The sequence below is a fragment of the Mercenaria mercenaria genome, chromosome 10, assembly GCF_021730395.1.
Source record: "Mercenaria mercenaria strain notata chromosome 10, MADL_Memer_1, whole genome shotgun sequence".
NCBI lineage: Eukaryota > Metazoa > Mollusca > Bivalvia > Venerida > Veneridae > Mercenaria > Mercenaria mercenaria.
The window spans coordinates 29,090,742-29,113,261 of record NC_069370.1 but is presented as its reverse complement, the minus strand read 5'-3'; the positions used below and the strand labels follow the sequence as shown (position 1 = coordinate 29,113,261).

The window sequence follows — 22,520 nt, the reverse complement described above, 5'->3', positions numbered from 1 at the left end:
TAAAAGTGCCTAAGAGATTGTGTCGCATGTGTCAAAAAGTATCTGACCTAGGATTATGAAACATTATAGGAATGTTATTCAGCATGTGATTTAGAAAAAGGCATACAAGTTTGTGCCACCTGCATCTTAAAAAGTATTTGACTTAAGAGTTATAAACATTACAGAAATTGTTATATACTGTTGCATGTGAAGTTGTGCACCAGGTGTTATGTTTGGATTTTCACTCAGCCAGACCAGAGTTATGGTCCTTGACTTGACTTTGTGAAAAATGCACATAAAGTGGTTTAAAGTTTGTGTTGCATATATCTTAAAAATATTTTACCTAATGTCGGTGAATTAACAATGATGGAATATTACTCAGCATGTTAGTTTGTGCTTCTTAGTTTTATATTGGATTTCACTCTGCAAGACCAGGGTTATGGCTCTCGACTTACTCAAAAATATGTGTTAAGGGCATAGAAGTTTGTGTCACATGTATCTCAAAAAGTATTTGACCAAGAGTCATAAAAAATTTAGAGGAATGTTACATGTAACCGAGGTTTGTGCACCTGGTGTTCTGTTTTGGATTTCACTTAGCCAGAGTTATGATCCTTACCTAAGTTAAAAATACTAATGAAGTGCTTGAAAGTTTATGTTGCAGTTATCTTAAAAATATTTCATGAAACCATGTACAGTGACGGGGGAGGGGGTGGCACCAGTGCCCTATGGACACACATGTAGTTCCTCCTTAGTTTTTGTACACCAAAAGGAGAATGCTAAGGTTAGCTGTGAAAATCTCATCAGACATGTAGATAATACATACTAGATGGAAAGGAAGCAACTAGGTATTTTTTCCTGCTTCACCGTCAATTATAATTCTGGTAAATAAATAATTACAGACTAGAGGGAAAGAACCAACTTTTTTCCCCCTTCACCATCTATTTAGATTACTTTTTGTCTCTCCTTATTTGTATATAATAAGTTCAGTTGAAAAAAAACAACAGTGGGTGAAGAAAATTGGTCATTTTTTTTCTCTGATATTTGTATACAAAAGCTATGGAGGTGATGGTGGGGGAACTTCCCAATGGAAGAAGAAATGAACAGGTTTGTTCATCTCTCTTTTTTGAGACAGGAAAAAATTTGGGGATAAAAACTAACCAGGGGGCAGGAAACTAACTGGCAGTATTTCCTAAGAAACATCCTGCAATGTTATTTATTCAGTATACTTCAAAATATATTTAGACAGTTGCATTATGTTTTGAAATACCCTCGTACTTAATTTTATAACAAAAGGTGCAATAATTGAGATCTAGTGGTAAAAGAAGCTACAGTAAACCTCGCTTATAAGGAACAGCTTGGGACCTCTAAAAATTGTTCCTTATAACCGAGGTACATTTTATCCGTATAGCGAACTAGTTCCTTGTAACCAAGGTTTGTATAACAAACACTATTTGTATAGCGAACACTATTTGACTGACGTTTGAAAAGGGCTATGTGTTCACACTCCAGGTCGACCATGAATCTTTATGTGAGAAAGTTGTTTATTACCGGTCCTTTCCTGGAGAGATGGTAAGGTAAACTGCCTGCATATGACTGAAAAAAACTTGTGTTGAAACACGGTGTTAAACCTAAACTAAGCCAAAATGTATGTCAGTAAGAATGACCGTAATTTGTGTTTATTTTTTTTCGGTTATTTCTATCTTCTTTTTTAGAGAGCACTACATTGTGACTAAAAGATATGTTGCAGTTACTCCCCTTACCTTGCTCAACTGAATGCAAATGTTATGCGAATAGGCATCAATACTAATGTAAAATAAATGTTCAAATGCTTATTTTGCACACACTAGACAAAGGCGCCGTACATATGGATTAAATTGTAAATTATACCTATAGTTTTGCTATTGTCCATTTTAGCACCTGCTGTAATTTTTACAATTGGAAATTTAGTAAACTGGACTGTTTGCCAGTGTTAATCATGCATAACTAGCACATTTATTTAGGATATTTCCATCGTGACGAAACTAGACTAATAATTACCAATATTAAAATCCCAAGATTTGGTGACCGTGACTGTGACTGCATGATTTTCGTTCACTGTTGTTAACATGAAATACCTAATACATGTAGCTCTTAAACATAATCTTGAGTAAATATAAGTCTACTATCGTCTAGTATTTGGTAAATGTTAATTATGATATAATATATTTTCTTTTTATCTTATCATTAACAAACTAAAGATCATAGAAATGAAATTTTTTGTGCTTTTCTTGTGCATGAAAGCACGTGAAAGTGCCGTCGTTACTTTGACGTCATCAGCGATTCTCCTGTTTATTTCCGGTTTTCAATAAATTTTTTTCTTTATGTCTGTTTGCTATAACCGAGGGGTTTTCCATTGAATTTCGTACTTTGGGACTGGAAAAAGTGTTCCTTATAACCGAGTTCCCTATAACTGAGGATTTTTACATTGAATAAAGAAGGAATTTGATCGGGGAATTGAAAACTGTTCCTTATAAACGAGTGTTCCTTATATCCGAGTTCCTTATAAGTGAGGTTTACTGTATTTGTTTACTGAAACCAAACTAAACCAAACCATTGATAAGAGATATGAGAGGAAGTTGTTCTGTGCATCTCTGCAGCTGTGCCTTAAACATACATTGTAGAGGGCAATAGATACAACTGTTTCACCATGCACCCAAGATTGATAAATTTAGCAAGAAAAATTATGATTTACGGTTAATGTTAAGCTTTATGTAATAATTCAAACTATACAAATTTTTGAAGAGATCATTCCTGCAGATACAGCCTGTAATGTACAAATTATTAATTTTAGTGGGCAGCTGTTCCCATTTGAGTCAAAGGATTAAGAGAGGCATTAAATGAACTGTATATTCATCTGAAACTTGGGCTTGAGAACAGTAAATATTCATGCAGTTTGCCCTAATTAGTCCCCTACTGGTTGAAAACCAGTTTCGGGGACTATAGGAATGCACTTTTCCGTCATTCCGTCCGTCCGTCCGTCCGCAATTTCGTGTCCGGTCCATAACTCTGTCATCCATGAAGGGATTTTAATATTACTTGGCACAAATGTTCCCCATGATGAGACGACATGTCATGCGCAAAACCGGGACCCCTAGCTCAAAGGTCAAGGTCACAATTGGAGGTCAAAGGTCAACAGGGCTTTTTTCCTGTCCGGTCCATAACTCTCCCATCCATGAAGAGATTTTAATATTACTTGGCACAAATGTTCCTCATGATGAGAGGATTTGTCATGCGCAAATCCCGGACCCCTAGCTCAAAGGTCAAGGTCACAATTGGAGGTCAAAGGTCAACAGGGCTTTTTTCCTGTCCTGTCCATAACTCTCCCATCCATGAAGAGATTTTAATATTACTTGGCACAAATGTTCCCCATGAGGAGACGACGTGTCATGCGCAAAACCTGGACCCCTAGCTTAAAGGTCACGGTCACACAATTGGAGGTCAAAGGTCAACAAGGCTTTTTTCCTGTCCGGTCCATAACTCTCCCATCTATGAAGGGATTTTAATATTACTTGGCACAAATGTACCTCATAATAAGACGATGTGTCATGCACAACTTTCAGTCCCCTAGCTCAAAGGTCAAGGACACACTTAGCAATCAAATGTTAACATAGCATGAACAGGGTCTGTTTCGTGTTAGGTCCATATCTCTGACATTCATTAAGGGATTTTAATATCACTTAGCACAAGTGTTCCCCATGATGAGACGACGTGTCGTGCGCAAATCCCGGACCCCTAGCTCAAAGGTCAAGGTCACAATTGGGGGTCAAAGGTCAACAGAGTTTTTTTCCTGTTCCGTCCATAACTCTGCCATCCATGAAGGGATTTTAATATTACTTGGCACAAATGTTCCCCATGATAAGACAACTTGTCATGCGCAAAGTGCAGACCCTTAGCTCAAAGGTCAAGGTCACAATTGGAGGTCAAAGGTCAGTAAGGTGTTTTCCCTGTCGATCCAGAACTCTGTCATCCATCAAGGGATTACAATATTACTTGGCATAAATGTTTCCCATGGTGAGATGACGTGTCATGCGCAACACCCTGTACCCTAGCTTAAAGGTCAAGGTCACACTTTGAGATCAAAGGTCAAGAGGATTTTTTTCCTGTCCGGTCTATAACTTTGTCATGCAAAGCAGGATTTAGATATCAGTTGGCACAAATATTCCCCTGGATGAGACAACATGTCATGCGCAAGAACCAGGTCCCTAGGTCTAAGGTCAAGGTCATATTTAGAGGTCAAAGGTCAAATTCAAGAATGACTTTGTAAGGAACTTTTCTTCTTCTTGCATGGAGGGATTTTGGTGTAACTTGGACCAAATGTTCACCACCATGAGGTACCCTTGTTTTTAGAATTACGTCCCTTTGTTGTTACTATAAATAGATTTTATTGTAACTTTTTTATTACTGGCGGTAGAGAAAAATCGAGACCACTTTTCTGTGGTACAGCATGCATGTTACATCCAATTTTTAGGTGTATTTTGACCTATCTCTACCTGGTAAAGAGTTTTTTGTGGACTTATATTATATAATTTTTTTTTTTTTTTTAAAGATTAATTTCCCTTTGTTGTTACTATAAATAACTTACATGATAACATTTTTATAATCAGCCAAAAAAAATCAATATGAAAACAACTGTGGGTTTTTATATATGCACATTTTAATCCAAGTGTGTTGTTATAACATATTGTATATGTAGTACAATATTGTTTATACAGCATTGACAGATTTCAGTTCATTATGTTATACTGCAGTAGAGAAAATTAGGTGCCTTCCAGTAGGGGACTTTGTATTGCATGGCAATACTTCATTCACTTGTTTTATCAGTAGTATATTCATAGTGCTGATTTTTTGCTGCAGATTTAAGAGTTAAAGTTTGCTTGCAGTTTGTGCATATATGATGATGCCAGAGAGAAAGGAAATTATAACATTTTTTTAAAAGTAAAATGTTTCAGAATGAATATAGGTACATAGCAAAAATTGTTTTCAAGTTAAATGTTCAAACAGTGAATTACTTGCTATATAGAATATGAGAGGGTTACCATTTATCAACATATCTATGACCAGTTTTGTTTCTTCTCCCTTTCAGACATTATGGGAGTCGGCAAGGAAGTTCCCATTGTTTGGAAAATTGAAGGGGAAAGATAACTACTTCTTTGAATACCTCAACAGAAATGGAGAAAGGGTAAATACTTTGTTTAGAATCATTTGCCTCTCATCCCTGTAGAGAAAGGGTGCATAGCTTGTTTATAAATCAATTACCTGTCATATCTGTACAGAAAAGGTATATACGTTTAGAAATTGTTTGCCTCATTCATCTGTATAGAAAGAGTAAATATTTTGCTTAGGATTTAACTGTCTCTCATCACTGTTCAAAAAGGTTACATACATTATTTAGAAATTGTTTGACCCTTGCCTCTGTGAAGACAGGTAACAAACTTTGTTTAGAGATTGTTTGACCCTCACCTCTGTGAAGACAGCTAACAAACTTTGTTTAGAGATTGTTTGACCCTCACCTCTGTGAAGACAGGTAACAAACTTTGTTTAGAGATTGTTTGACCCTCACCTCTGTGAAGACAGGTAACAAACTTTGTTTAGAAATTGTTTGACCCTCACCTATGTGAAGACAGGTAACAAACTTTGTTTAGAGATTGTTTGACCCTCACCTCTGTGAAGACAGGTAACAAACTTTGTTTAGAGATTGTTTGACCCTCACCTCTGTGAAGACAGGTAACAAACTTTGTTTAGATATTGTTTGACCCTCATCTCTGTGAAGACAGCTAACAAACTTTGTTTAGAGATTGTTTGACCCTCATCTCTGTGAAGACAGCTAACAAACTTTGTTTAGAGATTGTTTGACCCTCACCTCTGTGAAGACAGCTAACAAACTTTGTTTAGAGATTGTTTGACCCTCACCTCTGTGAAGACAGCTAACAAACTTTGTTTAGAGATTGTTTGACTCTCACCTCTGTGAAGACAGGTAACAAACTTTGTTTAGAGATTGTTTGACTCTCATCTCTGTGAAGACAGGTAACAAACTTTGTTTAGAGATTGTTTGACCCTCACCTCTGTGAAGACAGGTAACAAACTTTGTTTAGAGATTGTTTGACTCTCGTCTCTGTGAAGACAGGTAACAAACTTTGTTTAGAGATTGTTTGACCCTTATCTCTGTGAAGACAGCTAACAAACTTTGTTTAGAGATTGTTTGACCCTCACCTCTGTGAAGACAGGTAACAAACTTTGTTTAGAGATTGTTTGACTCTCATCTCTGTGAAGACAGCTAACAAACTTTGTTTAGAGATTGTTTGACCCTCACCTCTGTGAAGACAGCTAACAAACTTTGTTTAGAGATTGTTTGACCCTCACCTCTGTGAAGACAGCTAACAAACTTTGTTTAGAGATTGTTTGACTCTCATCTCTGTGAAGACAGGTAACAAACTTTGTTTAGAGATTGTTTGACTCTCATCTCTGTGAAGACAGGTAACAAACTTTGTTTAGAGATTGTTTGACCCTCACCTCTGTGAAGACAGGTAACAAACTTTGTTTAGAGATTGTTTGACCCTCACCTCTGTGAAGACAGCTAACAAACTTTGTTTAGAGATTGTTTGACCCTCACCTTGTGAAGACAGCTAACAAACTTTGTTTAGAGATTGTTTGACCCTCACCTCTGTGAAGACAGGTAACAAACTTTGTTAGAGATTGTTTGACTCTCATCTCTGTGAAGACAGGTAACAAACTTTGTTTAGAGATTGTTTGACCCTCACCTCTGTGAAGACAGCTAACAAACTTTGTTTAGAGATTGTTTGACCCTCACCTCTGTGAAGACAGGTAACAAACTTTGTTTAGAGATTGTTTGACTCTCACCTCTGTGAAGACAGCTAACAAACTTTGTTTAGAGATTGTTTGACCCTCACCTCTGTGAAGACAGCTAACAAACTTTGTTTAGAGATTGTTTGACCCTCACCTCTGTGAAGACAGCTAACAAACTTTGTTTAGAGATTGTTTGACCCTCACCTCTGTGAAGACAGCTAACAAACTTTGTTTAGAGATTGTTTGACCCTCACCTCTGTGAAGACAGCTAACAAACTTTGTTTAGAGATTGTTTGACCCTCACCTCTGTGAAGACAGCTAACAAACTTTGTTTAGAGATTGTTTGACCCTCACCTCTGTGAAGACAGCTAACAAACTTTGTTTAGAGATTGTTTGACCCTCACCTCTGTGAAGACAGCTAACAAACTTTGTTTAGAGATTGTTTGACCCTCACCTCTGTGAAGACAGGTAACAAACTTTGTTTAGAGATTGTTTGACCCTCACCTCTGTGAAGACAGGTAACAAACTTTGTTTAGATATTGTTTGACCCTCACCTCTGTGAAGACAGGTAACAAACTTTGTTTAGAGATTGTTTGACCCTCACCTCTGTGAAGACAGGTGACGAACTTTGTTTAGAGATTGTTTGACCCTCACCTCTGTGAAGACAGCTAACAAACTTTGTTTAGAGATTGTTTGACCCTCACCTCTGTGAAGACAGGTAACAAACTTTGTTTAGAGATTGTTTGACCCTGATCGCTGTGAAGACAGGTAACAAACTTTGTTTAGACATTGTTTGACTCTTATCTCTGTGAAGACAGGTAACAAACTTTGTTTAGACATTGTTTGACCCTCACCTCTGTGAAGACAGCTAACAAACTTTGTTTAGAGATTGTTTGACCCTCACCTCTGTGAAGACAGGTAACAAACTTTGTTTAGAGATTGTTTGACCCTGATCGCTGTGAAGACAGGTAACAAACTTTGTTTAGACATTGTTTGACTCTTATCTCTGTGAAGACAGGTAACAAACTTTGTTTAGACATTGTTTGACCCTCACCTCTGTGAAGACAGGTAACAAACTTTGTTTAGAGATTGTTTGACCCTCACCTCTGTGAAGACAGGTAACAAACTTTGTTTAGAGATTGTTTGACTCTTATCTCTGTGAAGACAGCTAACAAACTTTGTTTAGAGATTGTTTGACCCTTACCTCTGTGAAGACAGCTAACAAACTTTGTTTAGAGATTGTTTGACTCTTATCTCTGTGAAGACAGGTAACAAACTTTGTTTAGAGATTGTTTGACCCTCACCTCTGTGAAGACAGCTAACAAACTTTGTTTAGAGATTGTTTGACTCTCACCTCTGTGAAGACAGGTAACAAACTTTGTTTAGAGATTGTTTGACTCTTATCTCTGGGAAGACAGGTAACAAACTTTGTTTAGAGATTGTTTGACCCTCACCTCTGTGAAGACAGCTAACAAACTTTGTTTAGAGATTGTTTGACCCTCACCTCTGTGAAGACAGCTAACAAACTTTGTTTAGAGATTGTTTGACCCTCACCTCTGTGAATACAGCTAACAAACTTTGTTTAGAGATTGTTTGACCCTCACCTCTGTGAAGACAGGTAACAAACTTTGTTTAGAGATTGTTTGACCCTCACCTCTGTGAAGACAGGTAACAAACTTTGTTTAGAGATTGTTTGACCCTCACCTCTGTGAAGACAGGTAACAAACTTTGTTTAGAGATTGTTTGACCCTCACCTCTGTGAAGACAGGTAACAAACTTTGTTTAGAAATTGTTTGACTCTTATCTCTGGGAAGACAGGTAACAAACTTTGTTTAGAGATTGTTTGACTCTCACCTCTGTGAAGACAGGTAACAAACTTTGTTTAGATATTGTTTGACCCTCACCTCTGTGAAGACAGGTAACAAACTTTGTTTAGAGATTGTTTGACCCTCACCTCTGTGAAGACAGGTAACAAACTTTGTTTAGAAATTGTTTGACCCTCCCCTTTGTGAAGACAGGTAACAAACTTTGTTTAGAGATTGTTTGACTCTCGTTTCTGTGAAGGCAGGTAACAAACTTTTAGAAATTGTTTGACCCTCCCCTCTGTGAAGACAGGTAACAAACTTTGTTTAGAAATTGTTTGACCCTCCCCATTGTGAAGACAGGTAACAAACTTTGCTTAGAGAATGTTTGACTCTCGTTTCTGTGAAGGCAGGTAACAAACTTTTAGAAATTGTTTGACCCTCCCCTTTGTGAAGACAGGTAACAAACTTTGTTTAGAGAATGTTTGACTCTCGTTTCTGTGAAGGCAGGTAACAGACTTTTAGAAATTGTTTGACCCTCATCTCTGTGAAGACAGGTAACAAACTTTGTTTAGAAATTGTTTGACCCTCACCTCTGTGAAGACAGGTAACAAACTTTGTTTAGAGATTGTTTGACTCTCGTCTCTGTGAAGACAGGTAACAAACTTTGTTTAGAAATTGTTTGACCCTCATCTCTGTGAAGGCAGGTAACAAACTTTGTTTAGAGATTGTTTGACCCTCACCTCTGTGAAGACAGGTAACAAACTTTGTTTAGAGATTGTTTGACCCTCACCTCTGTGAAGACAGCTAACAAACTTTGTTTAGAGATTGTTTGACCCTCACCTCTGTGAAGACAGCTAACAAACTTTGTTTAGAGATTGTTTGACCCTCACCTCTGTGAAGACAGGTAACAAACTTTGTTTAGAGATTGTTTGACCCTCACCTCTGTGAAGACAGCTAACAAACTTTGTTTAGATATTGTTTGACTCTCACCTCTGTGAAGACAGGTAACAAACTTTGTTTAGAGATTGTTTGACCCTCATCTCTGTGAAGACAGGTAACAAACTTTGTTTAGAAATCGTTTGACCCTCACCTCTGTGAAGACAGGTAACAAACTTTGTTTAGAGATTGTTTGACCCTCATCTCTGTGAAGACAGGTAACAAACTTTGTTTAGAAACTGTTTGACCCTCACCTCTGTGAAGACAGGTAACAAACTTTAATTAGAGATTGTTTGACTCTCATCTCTGTGAAGACAGGTGACCAACTTTGTTTAGAGATTGTTTGACCCTCACCTCTGTGAAGACAGGTGATGAACTTTGTTTAGATATTGTTTGACCCTCACCTCTGTGAAGACAGGTAACAAACTTTGTTTAGAGATTGTTTGACCCTCACCTCTGTGAAGACAGGTAACAAACTTTGTTTAGAGATTGTTTGACCCTCACCTCTGTGAAGACAGGTGACGAACTTTGTTTAGATATTGTTTGACCCTCACCTCTGTGAAGACAGGTAACAAACTTTGTTTAGAGATTGTTTGACCCTCACCTCTGTGAAGACAGCTAACAAACTTTGTTTAGAGATTGTTTGACTCTTATCTCTGTGAAGACAGGTAACAAACTTTGTTTAGACATTGTTTGACCCTCACCTCTGTGAAGACAGGTAACAAACTTTGTTTAGATATTGTTTGACCCTCACCTCTGTGAAGACAGGTAACAAACTTTGTTTAGAGATTGTTTGACCCTCACCTCTGTGAAGACAGGTGACGAACTTTGTTTAGATATTGTTTGACCCTCACCTCTGTGAAGACAGGTAACAAACTTTGTTTAGAGATTGTTTGACCCTCACCTCTGTGAAGACAGGTAACAAACTTTGTTTAGAGATTGTTTGACCCTGATCGCTGTGAAGACAGGTAACAAACTTTGTTTAGACATTGTTTGACTCTTATCTCTGTGAAGACAGGTAACAAACTTTGTTTAGACATTGTTTGACTCTTATCTCTGTGAAGACAGGTAACAAACTTTGTTTAGAGATTGTTTGACCCTCACCTCTGTGAAGACAGGTAACAAACTTTGTTTAGAGATTGTTTGACCCTCACCTCTGTGAAGACAGGTAACAAACTTTGTTTAGAGATTGTTTGACTCTTATCTCTGTGAAGACAGCTAACAAACTTTGTTTAGAGATTGTTTGACCCTCACCTCTGTGAAGACAGCTAACAAACTTTGTTTAGAGATTGTTCGACCCTCACCTCTGTGAAGACAGCTAACAAACTTTGTTTAGAGTTTGTTTGACTCTTATCTCTGTGAAGACAGGTAACAAACTTTGTTAAGAGATTGTTTGGACCTCATCTCTGTGAAGACAGCTAACAAACTTTGTTTAGGGATTGTTTGACTCTCATCTCTGTGAAGACAGCTAACAAACTTTGTTTAGAGATTGTTTGACTTTTATCTCTGTGAAGACAGGTAATAAACTTTGTTTAGAGATTGTTTGACCCTCACCTCTGTGAAGACAGGTAACAAACTTTGTTTAGATATTGTTTGACTCTTATCTCTGTGAAGACAGGTAACAAACTTTGTTTAGAGATTGTTTGACCCTTTGTTTAGAGATTGTTTGACCCTCATCTCTGTGAAGACAGGTAACAAACTTTGTTTAGAGATTGTTTGACCCTCACCTTTGACCCTCATCTCTGTGAAGGCAGGTAACAAACTTTGTTTAGGGATTGTTTGACCCTCACCTCTGTGAAGACAGGTAACAAACTTTGTTTAGAGATCGTTTGACCCTCAACTCTGTGAAGACAGGTAACAAACTTTGTTTAGAGATCGTTTGACCCTCAACTCTGTGAAGACAGCTAACAAACTTTGTTTAGAGATTGTTTAACCTTCTACTCTGCGAAGACAGCTAACAAACTTTGTTTAGAGTTTGTTTGACCCTCTACTCATTTAAGACAGGTAACAAACTTTGTTTAGGGATTGTTTGACCCTCAACTCTGTGAAGACAGGTAACAAACTTTGTTTAGAGATCGTTTGACCTTCTACTCTGCGAAGACAGGTAACAAACTTTGTTTAGAGATTGTTTGACCCTCTACTCATTTAAGACAGGTTACATACTTTCTTAAGAAGTTGTCTACTTCTCAAAGCTGTGCAAAAAGGGCAAACCTTTACTTAGAAATTGTTTGTCACTCACCATTGTGCAGAAAACGTACATCCTTTGTTTAGAAATTGTTTGTCCTTCACCTCTATAGGTTAGAGCTGTGTGGGGACACTTCAATTTAGCTTTGTTTGTACAGTGTTCATAGACCCCTCAGCCCAAGAGACTTTTCTTAGTCGTGCATTGTCAACAAGTAACATATGACTGTACAATGACAGTGAGTGGGAGCACCAGTGTCCTATTGACACAGTTAGTTGATTTTCAAAGACATGATATGCACAAATGAAGATATAACAAAATAAATATCAATATTTAGGAAGAGGTTATGGATGAAAGTCTCCGCCTTAGTGAAATACGACCAATTGGAAAGTTTCTCCGCCTCCAGGAACGACATGATGATGAAGGACACCAGACCATTGACAGACAGATCTCAAGCCTTTTAGGCAGTAAACGTAAGTCAGTCATGTTTGCTGTTTTCACATAGACTATAGTAAGTGGATATAAAAGTTGATATGAGCTATCACAAATTGTAAAGTCATGGCTAAACATGATTAAAGATGGTGTATGTTGGTTTTAACTTGTTGTTCTGCTAGTCAGCTGGTGCATCAGTTCATAGAACAGTCCTGTTTCTATAACTCCAAATTCATTATTAAGCCAACTGCATTGATAGTAGTTGTTTGGATCAATGTTGTCTTTTTAGCTCACCTGCTCAGGTGAGTTTTTGTGATCGCTCGATGTCTGTCGTCTGTCAACATTTAGCTTGTATATGCGATAGAGGCTGTATTTTTCAACTGATCTTCATGAAATTTTGTCAGAATGATTACCTTGATGAAATCTAGGCCGAGTTCCAAAATGGATCATCTAGGGTAAAAACTAGGTCACTAGGTTAAATGAAAGAAAAACGATGTGTATGCGATAGAGGCTGTATTTTTCAATTAATTTTCATGAATTTTGGTCAGAATGATTACCTTGATGAAATCTAGGCAAAGTTCGAAAATGGGTCATCTGGGGTCAAAAACTACGTCACTAGGTCAAATCAAAGAAAAGCCTTGTATATGCGATAGAGGCTGTATTTTTCAACTGATCTTCATGAAATTTTGTCAGAATGATTACCTTGATGAAATCTAGGCTGAGTTCAAAAATGGGTTATCTGGGATGGAAAACTAGGTCACTAGGTCAAGTCAAAGAAAAAACCTTGTAGAGACTGTATTTTTCAATTGATTTTCATGAAATTTGGTCAGAATGATAACCTGGATGAAGGTCAAGTTTGAATATGGGTCATCTGAGGTCAAAAGCTAGGTCGCTAGGACAAATCAAAGAAAAATGTTTTGTATGTGATAGAGGCTGTATTTTTCCTTTGAGGTTCATGAAATTTGGTCAGAATGATTGCCTTGATCAAATCTAGGTCAAGTTCGAATGTAGGTCATCTGTCTCAAAAACTATCACTAGGTCAAATTGAAGAAAATACTTGTTTACACTTAAGAGACCATATTTTTAGTCCAGTCTTAATGAAAATTGGTCAGAATATTTGTTTCCATGAAATCACTAGGTCAAACATGTTTACATTGTTATGGTGTGTTTCTCAGGTGAGTGACCTAGGGCCATCTTGGCCCTCTTGTTGATTATTTTCAGTACTCTGAATTCATTTCATTTTGTTGGCATGAAATTGAAAGGTTGATGCCAACTTTATGTAGACATAAAAATTGTAGACTTTAACCAGTAAACCTTTAAAAACAAATAAATAGGAACATTATTTTATTGTTTGAGATTTCATATATTGAGACAACCATTTAATCCACAAGAAGTAGTCCCTCACAAAAAATAATGTTTTTATATTTTCACTTGTTCATCCATTGTCTTTTGTTCCATCTGTCTGTCCAATCATCCAACAAAATGTCGTAATACAGTTTACATCCTAGAGTTATGAAACTTTAAAAGAATGAAATTCAGCATGTGAAGATGTGCACCATTGTTTCAGATATTGATTTCACTGACTTGGTAAAAATATGCATAATGAACCTTATAGTTTGTGATACGGAAACTCTGAATGACCATTTATCATCTTGCAGTGGCCAAACAGTGATAGATAAGTTGCAGCATCTGTGTCCTTTAGAAATTGGACACACCTCTACTGTTTAAGCCAACCTCTGTATCCTAGGGATAGAATGCCCCTTTTGAATGTGGGAGGTTGCAGGTACGTTCCCTGGCCGCGTCATACCAAAAATGGTACGAGAAGCTTCCTCTTTTTGCACTCAGCATTAAGAGGATAGTACTAGGACTGGTCATCCCAGTGTCAGTAGAAATAGAACATAGATCTGAAATACTTTCCAATGATTCTTTTCGTAAAGTACAAATAAATTGAAATTGAATGTTTTAAAGATTTTGGTGTGAAAATTGGCTGAAAGACCCCATGAAAACCATTTTTAAAGATAAATTCAAAATTAATCAAGATATTTTGAAATTGTGAAAATCTTCTATTACCGCTGTCAGAGTTGTTTAGAATAATGTATAGAATCAATGGTATTATCATATTTAAAGAGAAATCAGGTAAAAACTTGTTAGAGAAAAGGTTGATCTTACAGTAGTTTTAAATTGAATATGTCAGTTAGGACTAATTTGATGCATATCTGTTCAATTTAATACCCATGGTAACCTTACTGTCTTCTTGTGCCTAAACATACCTGATAGAAATAGGACATCAAGTTTGTTCTCAGACTAAATTTATAAATTTCAGTTACCATGGAAATGCATGCAATGCCACGGATAGAGGTTGATGACTTCAGGAAAAGGATGTTCGATTTTGCACTCAGTAAAGTGCCACAACAAAATGTAAGCTACAAAAACAGAACTGTTAACAATGTTTAATAAACTCAGAATTTATTTTAAACTTGTTGGTAAAGTTGTTTATTGCTAACTTCTTAATGCTCAGTGTAAGAATTACGTTTCTAACTTGGTTGTTGTATTGTTTTAGTGCTGTCTGTCAGTCAGTCTGTCTGTATGTCACAAAGTTTGTCCAAACAAACTGTGATACCAGAAGTGACAATTGCCAAGCCTAGATGTGCATGTCTTTCACATGTTTAGGTTTATTGATTTTCAGTGGAGTTATGGCTTTTGATTCATCAAATTCCATAATATTTCAGTTACTTCTCTTATATTATTGGGTAGATTTCCATGAAACCAGTTAGAATGACCAGTGCCAAGCCTAGTTTTGTATATTGTTCAGTGATTTTTAGTGGATGTACCACCCTTGGTTTGTCAAATTTAATGTTTTGGCAGATTCTTTGACCCCAGGAGGAATTTCACAAAACTTAATAGAAATGATCATTGCAAAGCTTAGTTTTGCATATCATGTGTGTTTTCTGGTTCAATGATTTTCAGTGAAGTTATGGCACTTTATTTGTCATATTGTATGATGTTTATTTTCTATTTCTCTTAAACCTTGAGCCAGATTTTCACCAAATTTTACAGGAGTTACCAGTACCAAGCCTGGTTATGCATGTTGTGGGTATAATCAGGTTCAGTGATGGAGTTATCTCCCTTGATTTGTAGTGTTTTACAGTGTTTACATTACTTGCTGTATACCATTCGGTTGAATCTCACCAAACTGGATACCAAGTTAGACACGCATTTGTGCACATCATCGGCTTGTTCCAGTTTAATGATTTTAAGAGGAGTTATTACCTTTGATTTGTCAAATTCTTTGATGTCTACTACATCTCCTATACCCCTTGTTGGAATTCCACCAAACTCTACAGGAGTGATCAGTGCCAAGCATAGTTGTCTGTTCATTTGGAATGTTATGGTTCAGTGATTTTCACTAGTTACCTTTATGACTCTTTATATTAGCATTTTACAGTGTCTGCATGTTAAGAAGTGGGAGACGTTTTAGGTTGGGAAAACCCTTTGGCAGAAAAACGAAAGGTGGGAGATGTTTTAGGTAGGGAAAACCCACTGGCAGAAAAACAAAGGTGGGAGACGTTTTAGGTAGGGAAAACCCACTGGAAGAAAAACAAGGTGGGAGACGTTTTAGGTAGGGAAAACCCACTGGAAGAAAAACAAGGTGGGAGACGTTTTAGGTAGGGAAAACCTACTGGCAGAAAAACAAAGGTGGGAGACGTTAACAAAGGTGGGAGACGTTTTAGGTAGGGAAAACCCACTGACAGAAAAACAAAGGTGGGAGACGTTTTAGGTAGGGAAAACCCTTTGGCAGAAAAACAAAGGTGGGAGACGTTTTAGGTAGGGAAAACTCTTTGGCAGAAAAACAGAAAAACAAAGGTGGGAGACGTTTTAGGTAGGGAAAACCCACTGGCAGAAAAACAAAGGTGGGAGACGTTTTAGGTAGGGAAAACCCACTGGCAGAAAAACAAAGGTGGGAGACGTTTTAGGTAGGGAAAACCCTTTGGCAGAAAAACAAAGGTGGGAGACGTTTTAGGTAGGGAAAACCCACTGACAGAAAAACAAAGGTGGGAGACGTTTTAGGTAGGGAAAACCCTTTGGCAGAAAAACAAAGGTGGGAGACGTTTTAGGTAGGGAAAACCCACTGGCAGAAAAACAAAAGACTACCCAGTAATGTTGGTGTTTTTTATGCTCAGGTGAGTTTTTGTGATCGCTCGATGTCCGGCGTCCTTCATCTGTCTGTCTGTCCATCTGTCGTCTGTCTGTCAACATTTAGCTTGTGTATGCAATAGAGGCTGTATTTTTCAATTGATCTGCATGAAATTTGGCCAGAATGATTGCCTTGATAAAATTTAGGCTGAGTTCTAATAGTCTCTGTGAAGTTAGCAGAATAGCAGACTAGCAGAATAACTCCAGCAGAATAGCAGAATAACTCCAGCAGAACAGCAGAATAGCAGAATAACTCCAGCAGAATGGCAGAATAGCAGAATAACTCCAGCAGAATGGCAGAATAGCAGAATAACTCCAGCAGAATGGCAGAATAGCAGAATAACTCCAGCAGAATGGCAGGATAGCAGAATAGCAGAAAAACTCCAGCAGAATGGCAGAATAGCAGAATAACTCCAGCAGTATAGCAGTATAGCAGAATAGCAGAATAACTTCAGCAGAATGACAGAATAGCAAAATAGCAGAATAACTCTAGCAGAATGCAGAATAGCAGAATAACTCTAGCAGAATGACAGAATAGCAGAATAACTCTAACAGAATGGTAGAATAGCAGGATAACTTCAGCAGAAAGGCAGAATAGCAGAATAACTTCAGCTGAATGGGAGAATAGCAAAATAACTCTAGCAGAATAACTCCAGCAGAATGGCGGAATAGCAGAATAGCAGAAAAACTCAGCAGAATGGCAGAAAAGCAGAATAGCAGAATAACTCCAGCAGAATGGCAGAATAGCAGAATAACTCCAGCAGTATAGCAGATTAGCAGAATAACTTCAGCAGAATGACAGAATAGCAAAATAGCAGAATAACTCCAGCAGAATGCAGAATAGCAGAATGGTAGAATAGCAGAATAACTTCGGCAGAATGGCAGAATAGTAATTCTGCTGGAGTTATTCTGCTATTATGCCATTCTGCTGGAGTTATTCTGCTATTCTGACATTCTGCTGGAGTTTTTCTGCTCTTCTGCTTTTCTGCCATTCTGTTGCGTTTTTCTGCTATTCTGCTATTCAGCCATTCTGCTTGATTTATTCTGCTATTCTGCTTTTCTACTATTCTGCTGGAGTCATTCTGCTTTTCTAATATTCTGTCATTCTGCTTGAGTTATTCTGCCATTCTGCTGGAGTTTTTCTGCTATTCTGCCATTCTGCTGGAGTAATTCTGCTATTCTGCTTGATTTATTCTGCTATTCTGCTTTTCTACCATTCTGCTGGAGTCATTCTGCTATTTTAATATTCTGCCATTCTGCTTGAGTTATTCTGCTATTCTGCCATTTTGCTTGAGTTATTCTGCTATTCTGCCATTCTGCTGGAGTTCTTCTGCTATTCTGCTGGAGTTATTCTGCTATTCTGCTTTTCTACCATTCTGCTGGAGTCATTTTGTTATTCTGCCATTCTGCTGGAGTTATTCTGCTATTCTGCCATTCTGCTGGAGTTATTCTGCTATTCTGCCATTCTGCTGGAGTTATTCTGCTAGAGTTTTTCTGCTATTCTGCCATTCTACTGGAGTTATTCTGCTATTCTGCCATTCTGCTGGAGTTATTCTGCTATGCTGCCATTCTGCTGGAGTTATTCTGCTTGATTTGTTCTGCTATTCTGCTTTTCTTCCATTCTGCTGGAGTCATTCTGCTATTCTAATATTCTGCCATTCTGCTTGAGTTATTCTGCTGTTCTGCCATTCTGCTTGAGTTATTCTGCTATTCTGCCATTATTCTGCCATTCTGCTGGAGTTATTCTGCTGTTCTGCCATTCTGCTGGAGTTATTCTGCTATTCTGCTTGATTTATTCAGCTATTATGCTTTTCTACCATTCTGCTGGAGTCATTCTGCTATTCTAATATTCTGCCATTCTGCTTGAGTTATTCTGCTATTCTGCCATTCTGCTTGAGTTATTCTTCAATTCTGCCATTCTGCCATTCTGCTGGAGTTATTCTGCTATTCTGCTGGAGTTATTCTGCTTGATTTATTCTGCTATTCTGCTTTTCTACCATTCTGCTGGAGTCATTTTGCTATTCTGTTATTCTGCCATTCTGCTTGAGTTATTCTTCTATTTTGCCATTCTGCTGGAGTTTTTCTGCTATTCTGCTATTCTGCTGGAGTTATTCTGGTATTCTGCTGGAGTTATTCTGGTATTCTGCTGGAGTTATTCTGCTATTCTGCCACTCTGCTAACTACACACAGATTATTGTGCGAGGTAATATGCGAGACGTATAATGTTTAAAGTCGGTCTTAAAGTTGTTCTTTTAACTGACAAAAATGGGTTTTTAACAAATTAGGGTTACATGTTTACCGCAAAAATAGTCTTAGGCTAATTTTAATTGTCATACAGATGCAAGGTAAAATGAAAAAAAAATCATTTAGCATTTTTGTCTTTTTAATGTTGTTCTGCTATTCTGCTGGAGTTGTTCTGCTATTCTGCTGGAGTTATTCTGCTATTCTGCAGTTCTGCTGGAGTTACTCTGCTATTCTGCTGGAGTTATTCTCTTATTGGTGAAATCTAGGTCAAGTTCAAATATGGGTCATCTGGGGTCAAAACTTAGGTCACTAGTTCAAATCAAAGAAAAACCTTTTGTATGCGATAGAGGCTGTATTTTTCAGTTGATCTTCCTGAAATTAAGTCAGAATGATAACCTTAATGAAGTCTAGGCTGAGTTTGAAAATGGGTCACCTGGTATCAAAAACTAGGTCACTAGGTCAAATCAAAGAAAAACTTTGTGTATGCATTAGATGCTATATTTTTCAATTGATCTTCCTGAAATTAAGTCAGAATGATTGCCTTGATGAAATCTAGGTCAAGTTTGAATATGGGTCATCTTGGTCAAAAGTAGGTTACTAGGTCAAATCAAAGAAAAACCTTGTGTATGCGATAGAGGCTGTACTTTTCAATTGATCTTCATGAAATTGGTCAGAATGATTGCCTTTAATGAAATCTAGGTCAAGTTCAAATATGGGTCATTTGGGGTCAAAAAGTAGGTCACTAGGTCAAATCAAAGAAAAACCTTGTGTATGCGATAGAGGCTGTATTTTTCAATTGATCTTCATGAAATTTGGTCAGAATGATTGCTTTGATGAAATCTAGGTCAGTTTCAAATATGGGTCATCTGGGGTCAAAAAGTAGGTCACTAGGTCAAATAAAAGGAAAACCTTGTGTATGCGATAGAGACTGTATTTTTCAAATGATATTCCTGAAATTAAGTCAGAATGATTTCCTTGATGAAATCTAGGTAGAATTTGAATATGGGTCATCTAGGGTCAAAAAGTAGGTCACTAAGTTAAATCAAAGAAAAACCTTGTGTATGTGATAAAGGCTGTATTTTTTTTTTAATTGATCTTCATGAAATTTGACCAGAATGATAGCCTTGATGAAATCTAGGTCACGTTTGAATATGGGTCATCTTGGGTTAAAAACTAGGTCACTAGGTCAAATAAAATAAAATACTTGTTTATACTCAAGATTTTTGCCCCAATTTTAATTAAGATAATTGGTCAGAATATTTTTTTCCATGAAAACACTAGGTCAAACATGTTTACACTGTTATGGTGTGTTATGGTGTGTCTCTCAGGTGAGCGACCTAGGGCCATCTTGGCCCTCTGGTTTTTCTTGACTCAGGATATTATGTCTTTGCTTATTTTATAGGATTTCCAGGCTGTGTTTGAGAACAAGCACCCACTACAACTACGTAGTTCTGATCACCTACCAGATGAGCTGATGAAGAAGTTGAACAATGGTTATCTAGTTGTGTCAGTCAGGATACAAGAAGCAAAGGTGATTTTCTACCATATTCTATCATGTTTTATGGTGGGAATATCAGTTCTATTTTATCCATACTGTGAGTCTTATCTTTTGCTAGTACTGTCAAAACTTACTAGTAATTCTTTGAACACACTTGCTTTGAAATGTAAAATAAGTTCAACATACTGTGAAATCATTGAATGTTTTGGGTATAAAACTTCCTGGTTTGGTCCAAAATGGCTATTTCTCTGGGATATGAATTTATGGATTTCCACCTATCGAGATTAAAGAATAGGAATTTTTCTTGATAAACACATCATGAAAAATGAGTACTCCACAAATATCAATGATTTCACAGTATAGCAACTTTGATTGTGTTGAAAGAAATGGCAATTCATTCCAACAAAATTCATAATTTCAAGAATATTTACACATGTCATGTTTTAACATGTCATGGTAACAACCATCAGAAATCTTACAATAAGTTTTGATCTGAATTTGAATGTTTATTACGTCTCCCACCACACAGTGGTGTGGGAGACATATTGATTTACTCCAGTCTGTGTGTCTGTCTGTCAGTCTGTCTGTCTGTCACAAAGCTTGTCCGCACTCTAAGTCGAACATTTCTCGTCCGATCTTCACCAAACTTGAACAAAATATGTTACCATAAGAGCTCAGCCAAGTTTGATAACTAGCCAAATCCGCCCAGGCACTTTTGAAGTATGGCCCTTTAATTACTGATTGGATCCACTCGTCCAGACTGTCTAATTGGATCCACTCGTCTAGACCATCCAGAGAAACTAAACATTTTTGATAGGAACCATTCGTCTGAACAATCCAGACAAACAAGGCAGTTGTGGGAGACATGCACTTTTCTCAGAAGCATCTCTAGTTTATAGATTGATTTGCCAAGTTGCTTGCTTGATTATGTTTTACACAGATTGCATTATAGATATCATAAAAAGTACACACAGTGAGTGTGCAGTGAGCTTTGCTTGTGTACTAAGCTTAGGTTTAAGCTTGTGTACAAGGCTATTGTGCTGAGTTTGTGCACTAAGTTTGTGAGCTAAGCTTATGTGCCAGATGAGGGAACTAAACTTGGGTACCAAGTGGGTCTACTAATCTTTAGAACTTAGCTGAGCTCCTGTGACATTTGTTCAGAAACCATTTTGTGGATGCGACGCTTTATCTAGCAAGAACATATTTACAATTAGTTATTACAGGGTTATTTACATTATTTATCTACATATGATAATTGATCTATATTCAGCTGAGCACGCTTGATTAAATTATCCAAAGTAATTGCCAGGTAATAAAGCAAATAGCCAATAATTGTGAAAACTTGTGTAGAAGTACAGACTCGCCTTTGGTGTGAAATGATAAAGAAAATATCATGATCATTTCATGATGCTCTAAGCAGGTTGGTTAATAAGGAGGTTAAAGAGTTTCCATCTGAATTGAGAGCGTATTGGCCAAAAGATTCTGATACAGCATGTGTGCCAAAAGCATTTCCCAGCACTGCCAGACTCACTGTCAGAATTAAACATACTGGAGGAATGGCAGTAGTCTGCAATTGTCAAGCAATTTCTTATAAGTGACACTTATCCACATAGTTGTTTTGTTTTCCGCTGATCAGACAATGAGACAGTTTTGAAGAGGAAAAGTTTTGTATGATGATGGAAATTTCCTGTGTCTCCTTGGCATTTTTAGCTCAACTATACAAAGTATACGGAGAGCTATCCTATTTGTCCCGGCGTCGGCGTCCTTCCGCGTCCACACCTTGGTTAAACTTTTACATCAAATTTCAGATTAAAGTTTCGATGCACTTTCGCTCTGTATCTGTTACAGTGTAACTTCCGAAAACCGGACCTTCTGAAAACCGGAAACCTTTGAAAACCGCACAAAACTCAAGGTCCAGTTTTTTTCTGTTCTTATTTCTATATAACATTAACTTCTGAAAACTGGAACTTCTGAATTCTGAAAACCGGACGATTTTTGAATGACATTTTATATTTTAACACTAAAATTGACTTCTGAAAACCGAACAACAAAATATTTGCCAGATTAAAATTGTCACCTGTTAATCCAAAAACGCCGGTGGCAAGTTGTCAGCATTTTATTTTGTTTATCTGTTAGGGGCCCACATGTATTTTGACACGCTTTATTATCACAATGATCATTTGATGCAAAAGTAAGGAAGTAATCAGCGGTTACTTTCATTTGTATTCAATTTATAAAAACGTGATGAATTAAATATCTTACGTGCGAAAAACTTTCTTGATGTTTGAATGAAAGAAAGATCTGTGTTTTAATTGATTTAGATACATCGTTTAAACTATGCATTATCAATGTTAATTAAATATTGACGAACTCGGGACTCCAAAGATGGTAAAATGTAAGTGGAAAA

The 22,520-nt window shown here is 37.2% G+C and overlaps 1 protein-coding gene across 6 annotated transcripts in view; it reads left to right on the top strand.

Moving 5' to 3' along the window:
- The window catches only part of LOC123559573 (phosphatidylinositol 4,5-bisphosphate 3-kinase catalytic subunit beta isoform-like), a 163,735-nt gene that overhangs the window by 30,054 nt on the left and 111,161 nt on the right, over positions 1–22,520 (top strand). For all 6 annotated transcript variants that reach the window (XM_045351509.2, XM_045351508.2, XM_045351510.2 and 3 more), the window contains exons 4-7: positions 5,102–5,197; positions 12,083–12,218; positions 14,501–14,595; positions 20,018–20,146. In XM_045351509.2, the coding sequence (XP_045207444.2) occupies positions 5,102–5,197; positions 12,083–12,218; positions 14,501–14,595; positions 20,018–20,146 (456 nt within the window). The remainder of the gene's footprint in view (positions 1–5,101; positions 5,198–12,082; positions 12,219–14,500; positions 14,596–20,017; positions 20,147–22,520) is intronic.